The 24535-nt window shown below is 48.1% G+C and overlaps 1 protein-coding gene and 1 long non-coding RNA gene across 3 annotated transcripts in view; one reads left to right on the forward strand and one right to left on the reverse strand.

The window, feature by feature from the left end:
• Positions 1–24535, forward strand: part of GRIK4 (glutamate receptor, ionotropic, kainate 4) — a 432235-nt gene that overhangs the window by 379004 nt on the left and 28696 nt on the right. For both annotated transcript variants that reach the window (XM_011926979.1, XM_011926978.1), the window contains exons 13-15: positions 5254–5367; positions 17831–17940; positions 21656–21829. In XM_011926979.1, the coding sequence (XP_011782369.1) occupies positions 5254–5367; positions 17831–17940; positions 21656–21829 (398 nt within the window). The remainder of the gene's footprint in view (positions 1–5253; positions 5368–17830; positions 17941–21655; positions 21830–24535) is intronic.
• On the reverse strand, positions 5461–22965 carry LOC105501137. The gene is made up of 3 exons (XR_001000143.1): positions 22884–22965; positions 15892–15983; positions 5461–5802 (listed from the first exon to the last, which is right to left on the reverse strand). It is a non-coding gene; the product is annotated as an uncharacterized LOC105501137 (long non-coding RNA).

The raw sequence follows: 24535 nt of genomic DNA on the forward strand, positions 1-24535 counted from the left end.
CAAAGAACACTTTCAGTCAAAAATAGGGAAAGGAGAGAGAAGTCTTTCTCTCGGGAGGAATGTATTTATATACCCCTGTACAGGCGCACATCCACCCCATGCCACAGCCAGGCACACGGGATGCATGGAGCACTCTCTGCTTCCCTTCACCAGTCTTTTTCTTCCTCTGGCAGCCCTACCCTGTGGCTCTAATGGTCCCAGCCTTTTCTGGTTTTCCATCCCCCCTGGGTTACGATTTTAGACCTGCCTTCCCCAGATGGCCCCTTCCTGAATTTCTTTCCCTAAAATCAAATGTCCCTGCTAGCGGCTGCTCTTCACTGACTAGTCTGGTCATCAGTTTCCTCCTCAGAGTATTCAATACTGCTGACTGCCATCATCCACTTAAGCAAAGTGGGCACCACTCTTGTACGTTCTGCCTCTTCTAGTCAGGTACATTAAAGCCAGGGATTTGACAGCCGGAAAGGAGCTTGGAGAACCTCTGCTTGAACCCTTTCGATTTACAGTTGAGGACACTATTCTAGATGGTGGAATAATTTGCCTAAGGTCATGATGAGGTTGTGGCCCACAAGTGACAAGAGTCATGGTTCTTTTTGGTTTAAAAGTTTAAAACTTCGGAAGGCCGAGACAGGTGGATCACCAGAGGTCAGGAGTTCGCAACCAGCCTGGCCAACATGGTGAAACCCCATCTCTACTAAAAATACAAAATTAGCCGGGCGTGGTGGCGGGCGCCTGTATTCCCAGCTCCTTGGGAGGCTGAGACAGGAGAATCACTTGAACCCCGGAGGTGGAGGTTGCAGTGAGCCAAGATCGTGCCACTGCACTGCAGCCTGGGCAAGACAGAGCGAGACTCTGTCTCAAAAAAATAAAAATAATAAAAAATAAATAAATAAAATAAAAATTGTATTTACTTTGAAGCATTCAGAATGTCAACCAAACAGCTGCCACTTTTTTTTTGTTGCAATCACAGAGCGGTACTCAGCTAATAGAACGACAGTTATCATGTGTAATCTTCATCGAAGTCAACTAAAGATGAATAAGCCACTGTCCCCATACATAACTAATTTGTGCTGTGCACCAAGAACCTGCTTTAAATTTTTGTGCCAACTTACAACCCCATATTGTGTCAGGCAAGGTTAGTGGCCATTAAAAATACCACCAAGACAGGATTATCTAAAGACACATTCAGTAGTGTGTTAACTAGACAAAAAAAAAAAAAAAAGACACTGTGCAGTTAAAAAACAAATCCTACATAGCCTTACATTTCACTTATTTTCTTTAAAAGGAATGGGTTTTGTATGGGGGGCGGCTGTTAAATGCTTCATATACAAGAAAAAATGCTCTAGAACCAAATTCATCATCGTCACCCTGGTCTTCATCTTCTTCATCTTCCTCCTCCTCCTCTTCATCTTCCTTGTTTTCTACCTTTTCCTTTTTTTCCTTGCTTTCTTCAGCCCCAATAACTCGCTTTTCTGCTGCATCGGACTTTCCTTTAGTTCAGTTTGCAGCAATATCCTTTTGGCATTTTTCCTCCAGCTTCACAGCCCTCTTTTCATATGACTGCTAGTCATCTGCAGCCGTGTTAGTCCACATCTGCCAGCTCCTCTGCAGCATCACCAAGGGACAGGCCAGGATGTTCTCCTTTGATTTGAGGGCAGTACTCAGGAAAGAACAAGATGAAGGTCAAAGAAGGCCTCTTGGGTGCGTTAGGATCCTTTAATGTTTTTTCTGTCTCCCCTTTAGGAGAGATATTGGTTTCATTTCTCTTTCATAACAGGCCTTTTCCACCTTTGCCCTGTCCACAGACTTTCCTTCTCTTTAGCAGACATGGCCTTCCAGCACTGAGTACTTCTGAGAAAACTTGGCAAAGCTGACGGAGACAGCTGGGTGCTGCTTCTCCTGCTCCTCCCAGCAAGTTTGCACAGACCGTGCACTTGATGAGATTTTGCCTCTCAGCTTCTTAGGGTCTTCTTTGCCTGTGTTTAGCTATTTGTCTTCAGCAAGGCACAGAGCTGCCCATTGCCCATCTGCTTCTCACTTGCCCTGGAGCTGTCTCGATGGAGCTCAGTATACTTCAGTGGCTGTGAAAGCAGGAGCAGTCACCAAAAGCCAGGTCTTCTGATGTCCTGTTCCTTGCTCTTTCCGCAGGACAGCATGCCCACCCTGCCCGGCCTGGCCCCCACCTGTCCCCCCAGGAGGCAGAGGAGCAGAAGGACTTGGATGAGTTGTCATTGAACATGCCCCTCAGCATTCTGCATGCCCCTCGGCCTCTTACACCAGCGACTCCTGGGTGGAATCACAGTCCCAGACCCCCAACTTACTAGTTTGGTTTCATGGCACATTATCTCTTCATCTGAAGGCTGCTTTATAGCATAATATCTTTTGTTTTGTTTTTAAGATGGAGTCTCTCTGTTGCCCAGGCTGGAGTACAGTGGCATGATTTCAGCTCACTGCATCCTCCATCTCCCGGGTTCAAGTGATTCTCCTGTGTCAGCCTCCCGAGTAGCTGGGACTACAGACATGCACCACCATGCCCAGCTAATTTTTGTATATTTAGCAGACAGTTTCACTATGTTGGCCAGGCTGGTTTCAAACTCCTGACCTCAGGTGATCCACCCAGCTTGGCCTCCCGAAGTGTTGGGATTACAGGCGTGAGCCACCGTGCCCAACCATAATGTCTTTTTAACTAAGGTAAAATAACGAATGCACAGGTGATTGGAATAATCTGAGCCCATGTGATTGTTGCTGATACCCCAATGTGTTCAAGCTAAAGTAGGTAATTGCTCCTCTGTGTTGAGATTATAATATTAAGTGCAAGAAATGGCCGCCACAAACCCTTCATGGCCTCCTTTAGCTTGTCACTGCCCTTTCCTGGCTCCTTCCCTGCCTCCCTTACCCCCAGCGTCCTCTTGACTGGGGACAAAGGAAAGAAAGACTGGAGCTGGCAGGCATGTGCCAGCGATGTGCACATGAAGCCGGTTCCCCGTTTGTAGGGAAGTATCAGTGAGTGAGTAGACAGAAATGCGCTCTCCAAACATGGGGCGCAAGCTCTCCCTCGGCATGTGGTCATTGTCTGTGTGCCCAGGGAAGAACCCTGTAGTGAGCTGCTGCCCATTTCCAGATGTGTCTCCACGGGGACTTGTGGAATTGTTTTCGCATAATATCACTCTTGGCCAACTTTTATCGACTTGTGAAATGATTTCCAAATTTCAATCCAAAGTTTGCCCTTTGGAAGGAAAAGCAGGGTGTGAGGAAAATAAACTTGAGGATAGAGTTGTTGGCTTTGGTTAATTGATACGGATTTTTTACAAAACAACCAGAGAAAGGAGTGGATGCCACGTTTACCTCTTTTCATTTCAACGCTTTTAATTTTTCTAATCTTGCCATCTTTCCTCCAGTTTCTTCATTCCAGCCCACTTAACTCTTGTTTCCTCCCCTCAAGTTTCAGGTAGGGCTTGGCTACCAGTTTGGTTCATTTCTGTTGCCTGACACCTGTGTTCAAAAGCTGAATTCAAATCAGTGCCTCTGTTGTGGAGGGGCTGAGGCCCCGAACGGCCCAAGCAACCCTCTAAAGAGTCCCCTAAATGAAGGCGCTAATAATCCTCTAATCAAACCTCACTTTGAACCCAAGGGTCGATTCACTTGCTAGCAATCATCAGCACTGTCTTGGAGAAATACGGAATGAATCATTCACATTTTCTATTTTCATCTGCACCCCAGTTGCTTTTTAAGGATGACCTCACTGTATAAGGCTCTAAGTTTGTTAAGCTGTGCTGGATCCTGTGACTGCTTTATGGGGTGGAACCTGAATTGGTGATGGAGGATTGGAGTTGAGGTGGAGAAGAAACTGACATTTGCCAACGAATTTATCCTTGCTGTACACACATCATAATTCCATTGTATGTGAAATGTGGGCCTGTCTCCCTACTTTCTTTGCAATGTTTGTACGTAGTCATTCAGAACTCATCAGCCTGTTTATAGATGGTTGGACCACACTTCACTTTTCGTATTTTATCTTTTGCATCAGCTGATCTCTCAGCATTAGAAAATGTAAATCATTGTAGGCTAGTCTGAGACACAGCACCCAGGTCATAAAAATATGGCTCTTAACAATTAGTACAGTATAAGGTAGAATCATCAGGGCAGCTTTGTACAAATACAGCTTCCTGGGTCCTACCACCAGAAAGTCTGATCCAGGAAGTCTGGGATGAGACTCAGGAATTCACATTTTAACTGACCCAGCAGGTGATTCTGAGGTCGGTGGCCCCCTAGATAGCATTTTGAGAACCACCATAGAGACTCTTCTTTGGGTCTACTAATGACACCTAAAGTTTCACCTGGACAGCGACATAAGTGGCCAGTGATCCAGAAGGCCTGAATCCTAGCCAGCCGGGATGAGCTTTGTGACGTTGGGCCACTTGCTCAGTTTCCCAGTCTCTGCTTCCTCACTGTGGGACAAATGGGGTTGCATTAAGGTTTTTCTGATTTCTGTGGTTCCAGCATTTTTACTTTTCATTGTAGCCCCCTTCAGCAAAGTTTCTTACACACCATAAGCACTCAGTGGAGTTCTGTCAACTGAACAAAACAAACACTACTCAATATTGAGAATGGGCCGGACATGGTGGCTCATGCCTATAATCCCATCACTTTGGGAGGCCAGAGCGGGCAGATCACAGGGTCAGGAGTTTGAGACCAGCCTGGCCAGCATGATGAAGCCCTGTGCCTACTAAAAATACAAAAATAAGCCAGGCATGGTGGCCCACGCCTGTAGTCCCAGCTACTCGGGAAGCTGAGGCAGGAGAATCGCTTGAACTGAGGAGGCAGAGGTTGCAGTGAGCCGAGATTGCGCCACTGCACTCCAGCCTGGGTGACGGAGCGAGACCCTGTCTCTGAAAAAAAAAAAAAAGCTATTGAGAACGCAGGAGCCCAATCTGCCAGTTTCCTCCTCCTGAGCCCCTACCCTGGGACACTTTGAGACCATCTCTGAACAGTCTAGTAGTGATACCCCCGTTTTTAAAATTGTTTATGTATTTAAAGGGATCTAACGGCAAGTGAACATGAGTTGTAGCTTCAATATCCATGTACTTTTATGAGTGATCATTCAGATCTGTATGCTTTGTTGACTTAGAGCCACTCCTCAAGCAAGAAGCCAGACCAGCATCACATCTCCAATAGCAGTGACGGTTGCTGGTTGCAAGTCTCTGTGCCTTGTCTCCTATGGCCACCCCACTGACAGGCTGTCTCTGTTCCTTTCAGAAAGCAGATCTGGCAGTGGCAGGCCTCACCATTACAGCTGAACGGGAGAAGGTGATTGATTTCTCTAAGCCATTCATGACTCTGGGAATTAGCATTCTTTACCGCGTTCATATGGTAAGAGACTTATTTTATAAGCATTTATGTCATTAAAGTTATTTGCATGCAAACACTGAGTTATACGGGAATAATGAATGACTCACGGAAATATTTAGATTTCAAGACTTAAATGCAAATGTGCTGGGCTATTTTTTCTCCTATCAGCTGCACAAACTTGCAAACTGGAGGGATGGAAAAGTCATGCTTGTGGGCTTTCCAGTAAAAATTGCTTCTGCCTCTCTGAATAGCAATGACCAAGAATGGTCATTCAATACTTGGTGGATCCTGTGTTGGTGATTGGCCCCGTGGGTCACTTTGCTACCTTGCCTGCAGCCCAGATAAGCCACCCTAGCATTTCTCAAGCACGTTGCCAACTTCCAAGTCCACCTGTGTTCACTTCTAGTGTTGCAACTGGCAAGGGAATGTAGATTCTTTCTCTCTCAATGATCTGTCCTGGAGAATAAATTGTGGATAATTTAATGTCATTTATACCTGGCCTGCCCTTTTCTGCGTTCCATGCTCCCTATCAGAAAGACTCCTCTGGCTGGGTAGGCCAAGGTGAGTGTCACAGTGAGTCTGTGAGAACGCACCAACAGGCAGCAGAGTACAGACACGACCTTCAAGTATTCTGGCCGGTGGGAAGAGCAGAGGAAGAGTCACCCTGGCTGGGTCCCATCCACCAGTGGATAATCATTACAGCGCCAGCAAATAGCTGACTTTGCTAGTTTACCTTACTGGACCAGAAGAGCCTTCCTTTCCTCTTGTTAGCTGAACTGGCTCTAAGTGCAGAGCGTCATACAGATTTGCCCAACACGCTAGTCAGTTTCAGTGCCCGTGATTCAGCTGCCGTGGGATGCTCCAGAACAGAGCCTGTACCCCGAGGCTGCCCAGCAGGGTAGAGACCAAGAGATCACCCAACATGCCTGCTGAAGAATTGACCCCTTGCCAGGCCCCACATCCCAGCTCTAGAGAAAGGGGGATTGTCCACCTTTGCAGCTCCCGCCTGTGCTCCCAACCCTGTGATGGGGGTTGTTGTTCAGGGTTGAATTGTGTCCCCCCAGCCAAAATGTATGTTGAAGTTTTAACCTCTAGGACCTGTGAATGTGACCTCATTTGGAAGCAGGGTCTTTGCAGATGTACTCAAGTGAAGATGTGGCCATACTAGATTAGGCTGGACCCTAATCCAATGTCTGGTGTCCTTATAAAAAGAACAGAATTTGAACACAGACACATAGAGGAGAATGCCTTGGGAATTCGAAGGCAGAGATTGGAGTGATGCATTTACAAGCCAAGGAACACCAAGTATTGCTGGCAACCACCAAAAGCTAGAGGAGAGAAGGAAGGATTCTCCTAGAGTCTGCAGAGAGAGCCTGGCCCCACCAACACCTCGATGTGGCCTTCCAGCCTCCAGAACTATGACATGATAAATTTCTGTTGTTTTAAGCCACCAGTTGTGGTACTTTTTTATGGCAGTCCTGGGAGATGAATACAGCTGTGTCGTTCTTATTTTAGAAATGAGGAAACTGAGTTGCAATCAGTTTAAAAATATGGGCAAGGCCACATGCTAGTAAGTGAAAGAACAGGGTTCAAACCCGGGAATGCTGTGTTTGAAGCCTGTGCTTTCTACAGGACAGCAGCTTGCCACCCTCCTGTGTGTGGTCTTTGAATGACTTGCGTAGGGCACTTCTGTGCACCCTTTTTCTCAGTTGGTCCTCAAGATGGTTCTTTGGGGGAAAGAGGGCAGGTATGATAATTCCCAGTTTACAGATACAGAAACTGAAGTCATGCTTGGGGCTAGTTCAGGGCTGAGCCTGGAACCCAGGCCCCTTATCTCCAGGAGGGTGTCTTGCCATCGTTACATCTGTTGGTACTCACTGGGCAGTCTTCCAGCCGGCACCATTTCTGGAGCTCCCCTCCCCTACATTGACCCCTGGAGTCAGGGGACATCCAAAAGAAATGGAGACACACAGCCTTTGTCCAAACTACCCTGCTATGGCCTGTGGTAGCCACACAACTAGGCTCTGGCCTTGATGTCTAGATTCCTGGAGGGAACTAAAGCCCTCCTGGTGACTCAGTGGCCCATCAGGAACCATCTGGTGGAAGGCACCTGACCCCAAATGTTTTCACCACTGGGAAACACCTACTGCTAGGCTCCCCACCTACCTCCCCACCTAGGGCACCACTGTCCTGAATCCCAACTCTGACCAGAAAGAAACCACAATTCACTAACCCTCTGGACATCCCAAACTGGGTTGTTGACTAAATGTTTCCTACCACCTGAAGACCTGTATGAGTTTCCCTGCATTCGTTTCTGGGATGTTAACTTTTCTGTGTCAACTTGGCTAGATTATGTTGCTTAGATGCTTGGTCAGATACTAGTCAGGTGTTTCTGTGAAGGTATTTGTAGGCAGGATTAACATCTACAGTGAATTGACGTTGTAAAGGAGAGTACTCTTGATAACGTGGGTGGGCCTCATCCAATCAGTTGAAGGACATAAGAGCAAAACCTGAGCTTTCCCAAAGAAGGAATTCTGCCTTAAGTCTATCACAGAGAAATCCTGCCTGAGTTTCTAGCCTGCCTACCTTTTGCACTTATCAGCCCCCACAATCCTGTGAGCCAATTTCTTAAAATAACTTTCCCTGTCTCTCCCAATCTCTCTTTATCTCTGTCCCTCTCTCCATACACACAAACACACACACCTGACTGTTGGGTGAGGATTCCTCTCCTCTTCTGGCCTCCACACTGAAGCACCAGGATGCCACGTGGCTGCCTAGACCTGATTGATAACAGGGGGCCAAGCAGGAAATGAGTGCTGGGATGAACAGCTTACACTAAGCAGAACTGACAGTTTATACATTTATTCAACAAATATTTATTGAGTGCATTCTGTGTATGAGACACCATGCTTAGAAAGTACCAAAAAGTCAGCTGAGGAGAGAACAATCCCAAATTGACTAACCCAGGGGATACCTGGTTAGAATAAGTCTGAGATGAATGTTGTTATGTCTGAAACAGAGGAGGCCTTACGAAGATCTGCTGTGCCTAAAGGATGAACTAGTAGAGTCCACCCCAAGAGCCTAATTCTAAAATTACATAGAGACTCTATCTCTAATATCATAGTGTTAAGGTAATGAAATTAAACACTGGGTGTTCGTTCTTTTGCAATTTTTCTCTAATTGTTATCTGTGAGCAATAATATGGGTAATTTAATCAAATTTATGATCTATAAGGATTGAGAATGTCTATGTTAGTTCTATGTTTATGAGGTCACCTGACTGATGAGTTATTGTTACCAAAAAGTGAGCATCTGGTGGCAATCAAACCTGTGTGCAAATGTAAAAATAATTAACTTAGAATGCCTAGTTAAGAATTATTGCTGAAGCCTCCAAAATAATAAGTAGTGGCAAGTATGTCTCTGAAGTCTAAAGAAATAATCTGTGACTTTCCAGCGATCTAAGCTTATCTAGGCACTTTCATGAGCACAGATCATCAACAGTTGACTGTGGGATATTTACCTTCTTCCTAACACCGGGTATAATCTCTGTTTCTGTTCAGGCATCCTTAGGACCAAAATAAGAATGTTTTGCTCTTTTTACCACCTACTCCCTGTTACTCACAGGCTGGCTGAGGATTCTGGCTTTGGCATTTGTTACTGTTTTTCCATCATGCTTTTTAAAAGTCTCTCTTTCTTTCTCTCTCTCCTCTCTCTCTCTCTCTCTCTCTCTCTTTCTCTCTCTTTCTCTCTCCCTCCCCCCTCCCTCCCTCTCACCTTCCCTCCCTCCCTTCTGTCTCTCTCTCTCTCTCTCTCTCTTTCTTTCTCACCCACCTTAAATGTCCTTTTCTATTCTTGTTCTACCAACTCTCCCTGGATAATCTCACTCCCTCCCAAATCTGTGAATCTAACCCTGGCTGCTCCCCCGAGTTCCAGTAGTGTATTTCTGACACATTTCTTCACATCTCCATCTGGACGTCTCACAGGCACCCCAAAAACTGTGTCACAAACTGCATTCCATGTGTTTCTGACTCACACTTATCCCTCCTTCCCTGTGCCCCATATCAGGTAATGGAATTTCCATCCAGCAACCTGAGCCATCCTTAACTTTTCTTGCCTTACACATTCTGTTGGTCATCTCGCCTCCCAAAGAGTTCTCAAATACACTGCGTATCCCCACTTGTGCCTTGGTTCAGGCTTTCCTAATCTCTGCTGCCATTCCTGCAGCCTGTATCCTCCTTTAGGGCAAGGCATTTCTTGTCCATTACTGGATCCCCATCAAAAGGCAACAGTCATTATATACATTCACTAAGAAATGGCAGAGTGAGAACCATGGACTCTGAACCCAGACTGTCTGGGTGTATTCCCATCTTTTACAGTTATTAGATGCATGTCACATACATCTCAGCTTCTTCATCTGTAAAAATGGGTTGTCATGCAAATTAAATGAGAATACGTATGTAATACATTCATAGCAGTGCCTAACATATACACAGTAAAGTGTTAGCTATTATACTCAAGAAATGTGTATTAATTGTTCCTTCATAATCTATTTGCAGCCTGGGTGTTGGTTTAAAAAAAAAAAACAAATGTAATCATATCAACCTCCTACTTGAAATCATTCACCAGCAGCCCATCACTCACACAAAAAAGTTCAACTTTCCTACATCCACGTCTTTGCCTGCTGGCGCCTTTGCCCCTTGCTGCTCACTGCTCTTTTGTCAGGTCAGCCCCTTCCTGCCTCCTCATCTAGGTTCATGCTCATCTGCTTGCCTCTCAGCCAGCTAACAAACTCTTGCCTGGCTTTCAATACCCAGCTCAAATGGCACTTGCTCTTCCATGTGGCTCCCCTAGATGGAGCTGCTTGCCGTCTGCCTATGCTCTATTATAACACTTTTAGGCTGCATTATATTATTCTTTGTTTATCTCTCTCTCCCTTTGTAGCCTCCAATGGGAGTTACATTAAGGGAAAGGTACCCTCTTGTCAGACCATAGATTTTTATATGATTTTTGGCATGAAAAATGGGGTCATCCTAAACATACAGTATTTACTTAAAAGGAAGGAAGGAGGGCAGGCCATAAATCCAGTGATCCTGTGGGCAGTGAATGCTGTGCTTTCCTTTGTGCTCCTGATTGGGCAGCACTGAGCCCCAGGAACCTGAGATTCTATTAGGGAACCCTACAGGGCCAGTATTCCAGGCAGCAGGACAAGTGACCCAAATAGATTTTTTTTGCCTTCTGGCCTTTACCCCTGTAGGTCTTGAGAACAAAAAGAGGTGGGAGGCAGATGTTTCAGGCAGCCTAAATGCGGCCTCTGCTCAGGTCTGGCTATAGCTGCCACCTGAACTCACTGCTCTCTCTCTCTGTTTCTCTCTCTCTCTCTCTCTCTTTCTCTCTCAATGCCTGCATATTCCACACACAACATAGCATCCACCTGAGAAAGTATCAGAATCCGTGTCTGGGGCCAGATGGGCTTCTAGGCTATATATAGTTGGTCCAGCCTTTAGCCTTTGTTGTCCCCTGGTACTTCAAGGATGGGAGCCAAGTGGCAGAACATCTGAAGTTCAAGACTCTTGGTTTCCCTGGCACATCAGCTCATCTCCTTATAATGATAAGTTTAGTATTTGGTATGGCAGTATAATTCCAAGGACATTTTGCAGTCAAGGGTTTTATGATATTGATGCATACTTTGAGCTCTCAAATATACCTGTGAATGGAGGGGAAAAGAATATGAAAAACCAAAACCATCTGTATTTGATGTTAAGAGTATATCATGTAGTTTTCTGTCTCTTTTTTTCTGCAGCAGCAATTTACCTAATGATGTTTTGCTCAGATTAATATTAAAGTGCGTTTGTATTCCTCAAGCACACCCTGACTGTTATAGCAAGGCATCATCAGGGTGTGATAGAAGCCAACCTGGGATTCAGTGTTTGGCCCATAGAACCCCCACATGAATAAATCTCATCCAAACAGTTCATTGTTGCTGGGTGCAGTGGTGCACGCCTGTAATCCCAACCACTTTGAAGGCTGAGGCAGGAGTATCACCAGGGTTCGAGGCTATAGTGAGTTATGACTGCACTGCAGCTTGGGCAACAGAGCAAGACCCCATCTTATAAAAAATTAGATAAGTTAAAATAAAGACTCAGTATTGACATCTTCTAGGAGATTGGGAATATGTGTAAGATGGTGGTTTGTTGACTCACGTCTCCTAATTTATAAAGCACTTCCATGTACAGTCTCTGGTTTAATGGAACAATGCTGTGAAGCAGGTAGTATGATTCTCATTTTACAGGACAAAATTCTGAACTCTGTGAGCCCAGTGAGTGCAGGGGAAAGAGGAAAAGCAACACAATGTTGCAGGGGGCATTGAAACCAGGTTTTTGGTCTCCAAATCTCCATACATGTCCAACTACCTGTCTTTATGGCATCACAGGTGTATTTCTTTCAGTGTCAACGCTATGCTTTAGGTGATTTTTCAAGATCCTTTCCCATCTGAGGATACTATCTCTGATCCCAGAGAGGGTCCCAAGCCAGCTAGAATATCCGAGACTCCCTGGAAAATGTGAGCTTATCATTTTCCCTCCATACCAACTTGTCCTACCTTTGGTTAACAAATGGGAAAGTTTTATACTCTGTTCATTTTCTCTTCTTAACTCTTAGCTAGAGTCTTCTTTCTCAAGGAAAAGAAAAATCAGACAGTGTTTAAAAAGTGAGGGAGAAATAGGCTGAGCGCAGTGGCTCACTCCCGTAATCCCAGCATTTTGGGAGGCTGAGGTGGGCAGATTATGAGGTCAGGAGTTCGAGACCAGCCTGACCAACATGGTGAAACCCTGTCTTTACCAAAAATGCAAAAATTAGCTGGGCATAGTGGTGCACGCCTGTAATCCCAACTACTCAGGAGGCTGAGGCAGGAGAATCGCTTGAACCCTGGAGGCGGAGGTTGTTGTGAGCCAAGATTGCAACATTGCACTCTAGCCTGGGCGATAGAGCAAGACTCTGTCTCAAAAAAAAAAAAAAAGTGAGGGAGAAATAAATGCTGACATTAAATTAATGCATGACATTGCTGGATATATTACCCGTTTTTCAAGAAGGTCTGTTTCGTTTCAGAAAGACTGTCTAGGAAAATGGAGAACAATGCTAAGTAAACCAGTGAATCATTTCTAATACTGCTTAATACTCTGTTATAAGAAAATGGAAAATGAATAGAGTTCTATTCCTTAAAGCTAAGTAACAGGATAGCCCATATAATGGAAATATGGATCCCTGAATGTATAATCATATTAATATTAGTTATTTACTGAGTGCCTCTCTCTGAAGAAGCTCGAGGTATGTTATCAACATTATTTTAGTAATTCTCACGGCCCCTCTTCATGTGGATTAAGGTGCTCCGTTCATGATGCTCCTTTCTATGGGAGAAGATAATGGCACCCAGATAAGTTGAGTGACTTGCCTAGCACCACCACTCAGCAAGAACAGGTCAGTGCCAGGATTAGAATGTAGGTCTCCTCACACCAGATTTTCAGCCAGTAAGTGGAAACAGATACACTAGCATATGAGTTCTATGGGCAACAGACCCATCTGGGTGCTTTACCTGGATAGGAATTAATTAATTGCTTCCTTTTTTCCTCTTGGAGTCAGAGGTGGAAAGCGCATGCTAAACCAAAATATCAGCAGGACAATCCATTGCAGACACACTGAGGGAGGCCATCCATGGGATCCTGCTGAGGGACAGGAGGAAATCACCTCCTCCTGCCTCTCCCAGAAGGAGTCTTGGAGAGACTGCATTCTCTTACCTCTTCAGCCCTGGACAGTGTTTGAGTGACCATTGGGCACTGCTGGGAGTTGACTATATCACAAGCAACCTTTCTATAAATTGCCATTTAGTTCTAAAGACTGTAAAAAAGCACATGAAGGACCCTTTGTCCTTGGCTATGCTGGGAGGGGATGGAGTTTCAGGAAAGAAGAGAGCTAGTATCACGCATTTGTGTAGGGAAATGGTGACTAGGCTACAGAGCCCTAACACAGATCCAAGAGAACCTGCCACATGTCTGGTCCACTCTGTCAGTGACTTCTTTGGGAAGGCTGAGGAGGGATTGAGTTCTAAAGGTTGGAATCACTGGCTTTTAAGAGTCCTCCTTCCAGAAGAAAGCCTGGTATTGCCCTAAGTGCTTCTCTGGAGAGCCCTAGAGGAACTCTCATGATGCATATATTACAGCCATAGAAACTCCAGGAGTTCTGAAAAGTGGCCGTAGCCAGATAGCATTCTTCCCCAAAGCATCTTTAACATGTGTCACCATAAGAGAGAAAGTATAGTATTTCTTGTCCAGTGAGGAAGGCATCAGTATAAAAGGAAGTTCCCGCCTTTGTAACACACCATCTCCCCACTCCCCCTTCACTCATGGCTACCATTAGACAGAAGAGGAGTGAACATACATATAGCTCTATGTGTTAACTCACTGAATTCTCAAAACAACCCCGTGAGGTAGGTTTTATTATTTCCTGCATGTTACACAGGAGGAAACAGAGACCTAGAGGTTACCCAGCTTACCCAGGATTGTGTGTCTTGTAAACGGTAGGGCCAGAATTCAATCTTGCACAGTCTGGCTCCAGAGTCTAGGTTTTATTCACTACCTGTCCTGACTGCCTGGCTCTGGTGTCCCTGTGAATCTGGCTTCAGACTCTGGGAAAGCAATTGCATTCTTCCTAGAATGTCATTTCTTCCAGTATATATAGAGTGAAGTATCAATGAGCTAACAGATTATTTTTAAGGATAAGAGGAACGTTGGACATGCAAGGGGAGTTTAATGCCACTTCACAGCTCCATGGATAGCCCCACTACTATCGTGCAAAGGACCTACACACACCAGGATTGTGGTCAGTTGATGACCAGCCCTTTGCATCTCTCCCTCCGTCAAAGAGCATCAGGGATACTGATTGACGGTCAGTCTGATGCACAGTCCAAACGTCAAGGGAGCTAATTCTAATTTTGCTGCCGTCTAATTTTCAATTTCATCAGCAGAGCTTGACCTGTCTTCAACATTCGGGGCATAGACTATATATAACCACCAATCTACCTCCAAAGTGGTTGTATTCACCTGAAGGAACTGGCCAACTCACAGTCAACAGAAACGTGTATAAGTCAATACAAATGCCTATAAATACAGCAGAGTCACAATAAATGGTTATGGGTATAAATAAATAATGTTCAAGAGTACTCTAAGAGGGTGTGTAGGTTGAGAGTTTGCTGGCATTGGGGAGAAGGCGTGGGATTAATTAGGGAATTTATTGAAGTAAATAAAGATGTGAAGATGAAAAGGAGAGGAAGATGCAGTACAGCTGCCATTTGAATGAAGGAGAGTGTGGCATGCCTATGGCACAGCTTGATGAATGAGCACCAGAGAAACTGAAGCCATCACCAATGATTTGAGCGAGGCACTTAACCTCCCTGGGTCTCAGTTCTTCCATCTGTCAGTATGGAAAATTGGGTATTGAAATCAAGAGAACATAGTGAAGTACTTTTAGGTCTTCAAAAGAAAGGCATCACTGTCATACCTGCTTTGTGCTAAGGAAAATCAATTATTCGGAAGAAATGCCTATGGCATGTGACACCTGACTTGCCCCAAGCGCCAGTAACTCATGTCTTTTGGGAAGAAAGTGATCTAAACTATCCACATAGAAAAAAATGATAGGCACTCAGAATCTTGCAAGCAAGAAACATACTTCTCTTTGGCATCATAGAAACAGCATGGATTTAGCCTAAGCCCAGGCTGTATAAGCCCGGACCCAAATCTCAAATGACTGCCCATTCCTTGCTCTTCTGGTTGGCATCAGTCAATCACAAGTAGAATCAGATGTTGCCTTGCCAACGTGACTGGTATGTTTCTGGGAGAGCTTTGTTCATGTCTTGGTTTTTGTTTGTGTGATGTTCTTTGGTCTCTAGGAATTTTTCCCACAGCTGTGCATCATTCCTTATCACCCTTAGCCAAATATGGCAGCTTTAAATAGTGCTGTCATTTTCCTCAATTTCACCTGTTGTGATATAATCAGGTATAGATTTCTGACATTGAGCATCTAATGGGGTTTCAGATTCAGAAAGCAACAGTAATAGATTTTTCAGTTGAGAGACAGATTGAAACAGTCGTAAGTGACAGGGCACGTGGAATTCATGCACATTTGCTCAGAGAAACTCTGGGGTCACAAAAGACCCCAGCAGTGGATCACGCTAGTGATTTCTATTGCGGTAGGTGTATAGGCATGATCGGCTCCTTTACTGATTCCAGACTCTGTATATGGATCCTGCCCTCTCTGTGTCTTCCTGTGTCTGCCTCTGGCTCTTAGGATGATGAAGGAAACACAGTCAAGCCGTGATGGACACAGGAATGATTAACTGGGGACTTGGATTCTGCTGCTCTGGAGTCCTTTACCTTCTGTTAGAGGATTTATGTAATGACGGGATGAGACAAGCTCAAATGATCTCCTCGTTCCTCTCCTGTTCCCTTCCCTAAGTTACTGGGTTTTGTCCCCCGTTGTTCCATTTTTCCAATAATACCTGAGTGTTGTCTGCAGACTGAGCATGGATCCACAGTGGGTCAAAGAACTTGCAGTTGGTATCAAAGGGCAGTTCCGTGGTCTGAGCCCATACTGTGAAAGAGAAACAGTTTCAGATAGACCATATGAGAGGTCATTGTCATGCTGCCGAAAGGCCACAGTGCCCAAGAACAGCTACCGTTTTTGGCAGAGGATGAGTATTTGCGTCCTCTCCATGTACCCTCCGGCTCTTGTCCCAAAGAGGAAAGTAAAACTGCACCGCAGGTAGAAGGAAACACAGTGTGCCCACTGGCTCCCTAAGAAGGAAGGGAAAAGCATCCAGAAGAGGAGCTGGAAATCACCCATGATGGGGGCTATGCAGATACAACAGAAGCGTGCAGAACTGTCTGCTCCCACCTGCCTCAGATGCAGCCGTGGAAACAGCTGTTGTTACTTGGAGTTTCTCAGCTTCTTCTAGCTTCCCCTGCATAATGAAAGCTCAGAGGGCTGGTTGAGTTTAGCTCGGTATTGGCATAGGGAGTTCCCTTTTGTGTTTCTGGGAACCCCAGTGTGAAAATGACATACCTTGATAGTGACAGTAAGTTGCGCCATGGCCGATATGATCTTGAGCTTAAACGCTGACCTGTTCATAGGACCCTGAGCTTAGTACTGATTTTCAGTCCTATCCACGGACTTCCTGGATTTCTGGCCTCATAGAATCATAGCGTTTTCCATTTACAGTAGTCCTTAGAGCGCATCTAAGTCCAGTGGTTTTATAGTAAATGAAAGAAACCAGCCTGGGACAAGACAGGGTAGCAGCACGGAGCTGCAGAGAACGTGCCCTGTCTCCAGTGGGCAGCCCACACTCAGCTTCAGCCAGTTGGGAACTTGGACTCAGTGGTGTCAAGATCGCCCCCTTTTTTAAAAAGCCAGAAATCTAGATTTGTATGTGAAGTTACCTAATTATTTAACGCTGGCAACTAATACAAATGAGGTAGATGCTACAGGATAAACCAAGTCTGTGGGCTGTATGCGTCCGTAGGTCACTGGTCACCTCGGATCATCGTCACCTCGGATCTAGTCCCACTCCAAATGAGGCCAGAGAGGGGTGGGCACTTGCCTGAGAGCACACGGCTAAAGACTTGGAGCAGATAACTTAACTCCATCCTTCTCATTCCCTTTTGTTTCCCCGTGAAGAATGGTGGGGAGCTTGGCGCCCAGGATTCCATTCCTGGCTCCATCGTCTGGCTCACAGGACTCTGGCCAAACTCATCCCTGGCCTTGCAACGTGTTTTCCCACAGCACAGTGGTGTGAGCCCTGGGCTTTGAGTCAGGAAACGTGGGCTTGTTTGGATCTTCCACTTACATGCTGTGGAACCTCGGGCACACATCTGACCGCCCTCGGCTTTGGCTTCTTCACTTGTAAAATGAGAATAATAACTTATGCCTCCCAGGACTGTTGTGAGGTTGACAGGGGAAGGTCTTACTGTGTGAGATCACCCCGCAAACAAAACCCAGAGATTCCGGTTGTATTACCATCCTTGTGAAAAAGATGTGAGTGTCTAAGAGGGATGCTGTGGTCGAATCCAGCAGTGCAGACAGCAGCAGCTCAAAGGTGCTCCCTGAGTCCATCCTGGACCCCCATGGAGGACACAGGGTGGTACTTCGGGGCACTGAGGGTTGTTCCTCTTTGCCAGCACAAAGCCTGCCTCATCCCAGGAAGTGGCATGGCCCCTGCTGCTGTTCTGTGTCACCTGCTGAGGTCAGGGCTGGGTGGTGGTGTTTGCCCAGCCTGGCTACACCCTCATTCCCAGTGTCATTTAAACCAATCACCCAGAACCCAGAGAAATGGGACCTGGGGCCAGACCCATACTCACTACCTCCTCTGCCCTGCCCTGCCTGCCCCAAGGTCGTTTTGACTGAATGTGTGCGGTGAATCTTGTTTTTCTCTCCATTTCCAGGGACGCAAACCCGGCTATTTCTCCTTCCTGGACCCATTTTCTCCGGGCGTCTGGCTCTTCATGCTTCTAGCCTATCTGGCTGTCAGCTGTGTCCTCTTCCTGGTGGCTCGGTAGGCTCCTCTTCCCTTCCCTGTCCTCACACCGCCACCTCGTGTCCACCTCTGGGAACTGCATGGGGAGGGGGTGGGGAGGAGGAGAGGAGTGGGTTGGGAAGATCTTGGTGCCAAACTAGAGGGACAGGAGAAGGACTGGGGACCTGAAATGCTCCCTGCCCCGCTGTCGACCTCACGCTGCCCATCCAAACATTCCCCACTGTGCACAACGCAGACCGGTGGCTTGGCTTCTGCACCTCTGCCTCCTGTCCCTCCCACTTCCCCCCAGAGCCCCCCCTGCTTGTGTAGGAGCCCTGGGAACAGAGGAGGGGTGAGGGTGGCGGGAAGATGACTCTCATTAAGCACTATGCATTTGGCTGCCCTGGCATCAGTCATTGCCACAAAGGATCCGCCACAAAGTGCTGAATGACAAGAAACAGAGCCTGCGAATCTGGACTGGGGGCACTGGGGGCTGTAGTGGAGCAGGCCAGGGAGAAGGCCTCCTGTGCAGACAGCCTGGGTCTGTCTCTGAAAACACAGCTGCCTTGTCAAATGCAAACCATGGAGGCTGGTGGCGGGATGCAAGGAGACGGGGTGGAGAGAGGCGTTTTCGAGAAGTGCTGAGTTGAGACGCATGGGCCAGACTCAGGAGTGGGGAGAACAAGCCCTGCCGGATCCCCAGGAAACCAGGGGCTGCCCTGGCCCTATGGAAAAACCCGAGGAGCAGCCTGAGGCTGTGGCCTCCCAAAAATGTGCACAGAAAAGGTAGTTTCGCTCGAGGCCACGGGCTATTGGACCAGCCTGAGCTGCAGGAAAGCCAGCTTAACCCTCCAGAAGTGGAATGAGCCCTGGTGGCTCCCAGGCCACTCACTCAGGTCCCTGGTGCTGCTAGCCCTCCACTTACTGCGGTGGAGGCTCACAAAGGGCTGTTATGTGGGAGCCGAGAGCTACTCAGGAGGAGCTTCTGGAAATCTGTCCGTGGCTCCGTTTGCAGGTGTCTCCTCAGTTATTACCTTTGCCTCCGGGCCACAGGGGCAGGGCAGACCGTTTTAGAGGGCACATCCCATCTCTGTGGCGTGGGCGGGGTCTTCCCCGAGGGCATGTTCATTCACTGGATTGAGGTGGCACTCAGGGATGGAGCTGCTGCACGGTGAGCCCTAGGGAACCACGGACTACCTAACCCCTGGGGGTACTTCCCAGCCTGCCAGAGAAGGGTTGCATCAACCTGTCTGCACATTCCTCTTCCAGTGGAGACCAAGGTCCCCAAGATCAGGAAGGTCTTTGGGGCCAAGATGCAGCCAAAAAAGACAGGCTTTGCTGACAACCTGGTCATTTTCAAACGTGGCAGAGTTTGCTGCTCAGGTGCCACCAACCCCTCTCGGGCCTGTAGGCATGGCCACTGTTGAGTATCTGCTGTCAGTGACGGCCTGCGAGACGGGGAGCTAGCACGCTGTCTGACACCTCACCTCTCCACTTTGCCACACTGCTGCCGCGTTAGAAGGCTGTCTACATGAGCCCTGGCACCACTGCTCTGTAATTCACACTTGCCCCTTGGATGTGAGCCCTTGTGTATGGCATGCCACAACACTCAGGTCACCTCAAGGGCCCTGAAAAGTCTTGGGGCTTGGTAAGCAGATACATACACGCCTGCTTCAGCACGCCTGCAGCAGCCTGGAGCTTTCAACCAGCCCTGGGGTGTTACACTGCCCCTCTTCCCTCCCCTCCACATCCAAACACATTCCCTCCAGCATCTAGCATCACGGAAAGGTTAACAGAAAATGTGCTAAAGGGCTAACCATACGGCCTCTCTCTCCTCACTACGCACACACACACACGCACACAACACTGGAGTCTAAGGTATTCTGTCTTAAGGTAGTGATTTTCAAACATGGTTCTATGGACTGCAAAGGCTCCTGGGAGCAACCAGAGCCTTTAGGGGTGAAATGACAAGAGACTGGGTCCCCAACTCCTCCTCATCCAGACGAGCTCTACTGTTATTTCTTATATATTGTACTTCAGGGTAAGATTTTACAGGGAAAAAAAAATGTCTGAAAACGACAGCTCTTTGGTAGCCATTGCCAAGCGAGCTGACTTCAGAGTCCCGTAGGGAGCTTTTAGACATTTGAATTCTCCGGTCCCATGAGCTCAGAATCTCTAGGGGAAGGGCCTGAGAATCTGTATCTTTGAAGTTCTGCAGATCCCACCAATGGTCCGTAGGCTTGAGAGCCAACAAAGTGGGGCACCAGAGTGCCAGCCAGCTCCTCAGGACCCGCACAGAGGGACAGAGCACATCTCACAGGTCAAGGGGCCAACGCTGACACGTTTGTGTTGTACTCGGGGGGGTGGGGCAGGCGCAGATGGAAATGGGAGGCAGCAACAGTAGGAACACCAAGTGCACATCAGGCCGGGTGCAGGAAAGAGCAGTGTGAAGATAACACGGAGCACACAGCACCCCACCCGCCTGGGGGGTGCACACCTGTGCATAATGTTTCTCTCGTCAGAGCTGGAAGACTTTGAGTACAAAATGGGCCAGGGCTGCAAGCATGTCCCTGGCGGGCGGGGGAAGAGCGGGCATTCTGGGCATCAGAAGGGCCATTCAGAGAGACGCCAGTGGTGCGGCTGAGAGGGAAAGCAGGGGAGTGTCCCCACCTCACCCCAAGGCACAGAGCTTAGAGCAGCCCTTCTCAGCCCCATGAGTGCATTACACTCACTGGGGAGCTTTAAGCAAACACTGGTGCCCAGGCCCCACCTGAGCCAATGAAACCAGAATATTTGGGAATGGAACTCAAGCAGCAGCAATCTTTTTTTGAAAGCCTCTGGGGAGGTCTGAAACACAGACAGGGGATAGCCTGGCTTTAGACATCAATCAGGCCAGTGGCTCTCAGTGTGGACACTGGCCCGGTGGTGTCAGCATCATCTGGGAACTTGGGAATTCTTAGACTTCACCCCAGACTTACCGACGCAGAAGTTTTGGGACTGGGCCCAGCCATCTGTGTCAGCATACCGGCGTGGTGGTTCTGAGGTAGGCTAAGGCTGGAGGACCACTGCTCTAGGCTGGGGGTCTTCAAACCGTAGTTCTCATCACCCTGTCAGTGGCAGTGACAGAACAAGCAGCTTCCCAGGCTGTCCACCTCTTGACACTCCTAGCCTCAGGTGCTCCACTTTCATCTTTTTTTTTTTGAGACAGGGTCTCACTCTGTTTGTCCAGGCTGGAGTACAGTGGTGCGATCTTGGCTCACTGCAGCCTTTACCTCCTGGGCTCAAGTGATTCTCCCATCTCAGCCTCTTGAGTAGCTAGGATTACAGGCACGCACCACCACACCTGACTAAATTTTTTGTATTTTTTAGTAGAGATGGGTTTTCGCTGTGTTGCCCAGGCTGGTCTCGAACCCCTGGACTCAAGCAATCCGCCTGCCTCGGCCTCCCAAAGTGCTGGGATTACAGGCATGAGCCACCACACCCGGCCATCCTCTATTTTGTATTTTGGAGTTCCACATCAGAGTTTACTGAGGGTAAAAATGTCTCTTTGATTAAAAAAAAGTTTGAGAACCATCAACCCAGTTCAGCCCGCTTCATTTTTTTTTTTGGTTGCGAAACTCCAAGTCCAGCAAAGGGAAGTGGCTTGCCCAAGGCCACAGGCCAGTCTCAGAGATGAGACCAGCCAGAAGAGCCTGCCCGTGTCCCTTCACACCCCACCTCCGTGGCACTAGTGTATGTTCCTTTTCTCCCACAGGTTGACGCCCTACGAGTGGTACAGCCCACACCCATGTGCCCAGGGCCGGTGCAACCTCCTGGTGAACCAGTACTCCCTGGGCAACAGCCTCTGGTTTCCGGTCGGGGGGTTCATGCAGCAGGGCTCCACCATCGCCCCTCGCGCCTTATCCACCCGCTGTGTCAGTGGCGTCTGGTAAGGCCCCAGGCAGAGGTGAACCAGGCCAAGTGGGGTGGGGACACAAAAGGGGCCGTCCGATAAGCCGGCTCTAGCTGCTAGAGCCCCAGAGCCTCTGCCTGTTACAGCAGACCCACGCAAGGAGCCGAGTGCTTTCTGCCAACTCAGAAGCTTGGGGCAATGGATGGGGCTTGCTCTGTGCCATTTGGTCCCCTTCCACTTACTCACTCTCTGGGGTCTGGATGTAGACGGGAACAAAGGGAGGAAGGGAGAGAAGGTGACAAACAGCCTTGATGAATTTCAGCAAAGCAATGGTAACTTCCTGACCTGAAAATGACCTGAGGTTTGAGAAGGCATATGCAGATTTATGCAAATATGAGCCTGCTGGCAGGAAGTCCCTGCAGGAGGAAGCCAGCCTGGCTGCCACATCACGCCCTCTCTACCAGCCTTCTGAGCCTTTGGGTCTCTGCCCCTGGCTCTGGGGGCTTGCTGGCCTGTTCATCTCAGTAGGTGTGGGAAAATGCAAACTCTTGTGGTTCAGAGTTGAGCAAATGATTCAATGTGTGGGAAGGCTCTTTGAAAACTTGAAAGTGCTACATAAACATATGGACTGGTCATTGTTATTAGACCACTATGGGGGCAAAGGAAAAACAAAACGAAACAAATGTGTGTGTGTGTGTGTGTGTGTGTGTGTGTATGTATATATGTGTGTGTGTATATATATTTTATATATATATATATAGCCTGGAGAGGCACATTTGCAGAACACAACTTTTTTGATCCTTTCTTAAAGATCTGCTGTGGGTTTGGCTGCCATAGCGTACAGGACTTATGACCTTGGTTCTCTCCCTTCCTTCTCAGCCTGTTTAGCCAAAGGAAAAGGACAGGTGATGTTTCCCCCCTTGAGTACTGGTGCCTAGAGTGGGTGGTCTGGACAGAATTACCGGAGAGCCACTGGACTGTTAGGAAGGTGAAAATGCAGCTAAGATAGCCACGCCTTCCTGTCTGGGGTTTCCATTTTCCCTGATAAACAACAAATGTAGCAGGATTTAAACTTGGGCGAGATGCTTGCCTGTTACCAGATAGTTCGGAGACGTCACGGAGTAGATCACCATGGAGAATGGGAGCTCAGGTCCCCAGGAAGAAGGATGGACAGTCCCAGCAAGGAGAGTCACGGAAGTCCCACAACATCCGGGAACCTGGGCAGAAGCCCTGGGAGAGGAGCATGCCAGGATGTTCATCTCCCTGGGGCTTTTCCTTCTGGGGAGTGCCTGCTCACACGGATGGATGCAGCTAGGGCCCCATTGCCCACTTCATCCGCTTGTCAGCTCCACCCTTACCCCAGGAAATCCCTCCTCCAGGACCCAGCCGTCCTGCAGGTTGCCCTGTCCTGAGGGGAGGACTCAGCGCTGCTTTAAATAGCTGGCTGCAGGTGGCTTGGTCACTGTTCCAGAGCGTGTGTGGGAAGGGGCTCAGCGCAAATGCGAAGCCGCTGTGACAGGCCCATGCCAGCCCTGACTCCAGGTGGTCAGTGCGCTTCTCTCCCAGCACACTAACAGTTCCTAGTTCTTAAATCAGGGCCTCGGTTTGGTCCGTTCCGTGGAGGAGTAGGGGGTCAGAAGACAGGGCCATCGTGGCCTACCTTGACCTCCTCACCCAGAGCATGAGATAGAAAACGCCATGTCGCTGGAGAGAATGCCAGTTTGACAACTGAAAATGCCCTTTGACTCGGGAGCGAGGCTCCACTGACCCCTCCGGAAGCAGGCATCATTCCCTTTCTCAGCAGAGCCGATGGGCTTGCACTGAGCCGCTTGTGCCCTCTGACCAGTTTCCTTGGGACCAGTGGCCTAAGTAGCCAGCTGGGGTGTAGCCAGAGTGTAGCCAACTCTGAGTCATGTCCACACCTAGGGCTCATTAACCCCCAGCACACGCCACCATAGCTAAGCAGCTGCAGAGCGCTGGCTTCCTCCTGGGGACCGCCCTGCCCCAGGCCTCTTCTTAGGGATGGTCATGAGAAGCACCTTCCAATAGGGGAGAAGAGCTGAAGCAGGAGCAGGGAAAGCAGACCTTGGGCATAGAGGGGCACCTGCTACTCACAGGTCACAGATAGGGAAGGCAGAAGGAGGCAGCCAGGTGATTTTCATCCCATTTGCAGTCTGATGGTCTCTCTAGACATTTCTCTATATCTCACATCCCTCTAGTCCTTTACAGATTGCTGATCACTCATGACATATTACTTCATTTTATCTCACAACTCTCCAGCGACAGGCAGAGCAGGCATGATTATCCCCATATATTTATTAGACAAGTAAATGAGCTCAGCGTAGGTGAGTGGTTTCCCCACGGTCTCACAGTGGAACACAGCCAGAACCAAAACCCAGTTCACTTGCCGGTGGTCTGCCAGGTAGACGTGCCCATCGAGTCAGAGGAGGCCCCTGTTGCTTCACTCCTGGGGAGGCAGCCAGCAAGAGCTCTTGGTCACAATGGCAAAAAGGGCAATGGGACCTGCTGCTCTTGAAAATCGACCCAGCAGCAGCAAGTCGCCGAGTTCTGTGTGTTAATCATATGCGTCCATCGTCAGTGTGTCTATAATGGATAAAGCCTCATGAACTCAGGCTCCACTGATTCAGAATTTGTGATTCTCCATCCCAAACTGTGCTACGATCTCTCTCTGAGCCCCTTGGGATTGGGATGTAGCTCCATACTGTTGACCAGATGGGAGAA

Source organism: Colobus angolensis, unplaced genomic scaffold (assembly GCF_000951035.1).
Source record: "Colobus angolensis palliatus isolate OR3802 unplaced genomic scaffold, Cang.pa_1.0 Scaffold7, whole genome shotgun sequence".
Lineage (NCBI taxonomy): Eukaryota > Metazoa > Chordata > Mammalia > Primates > Cercopithecidae > Colobus > Colobus angolensis.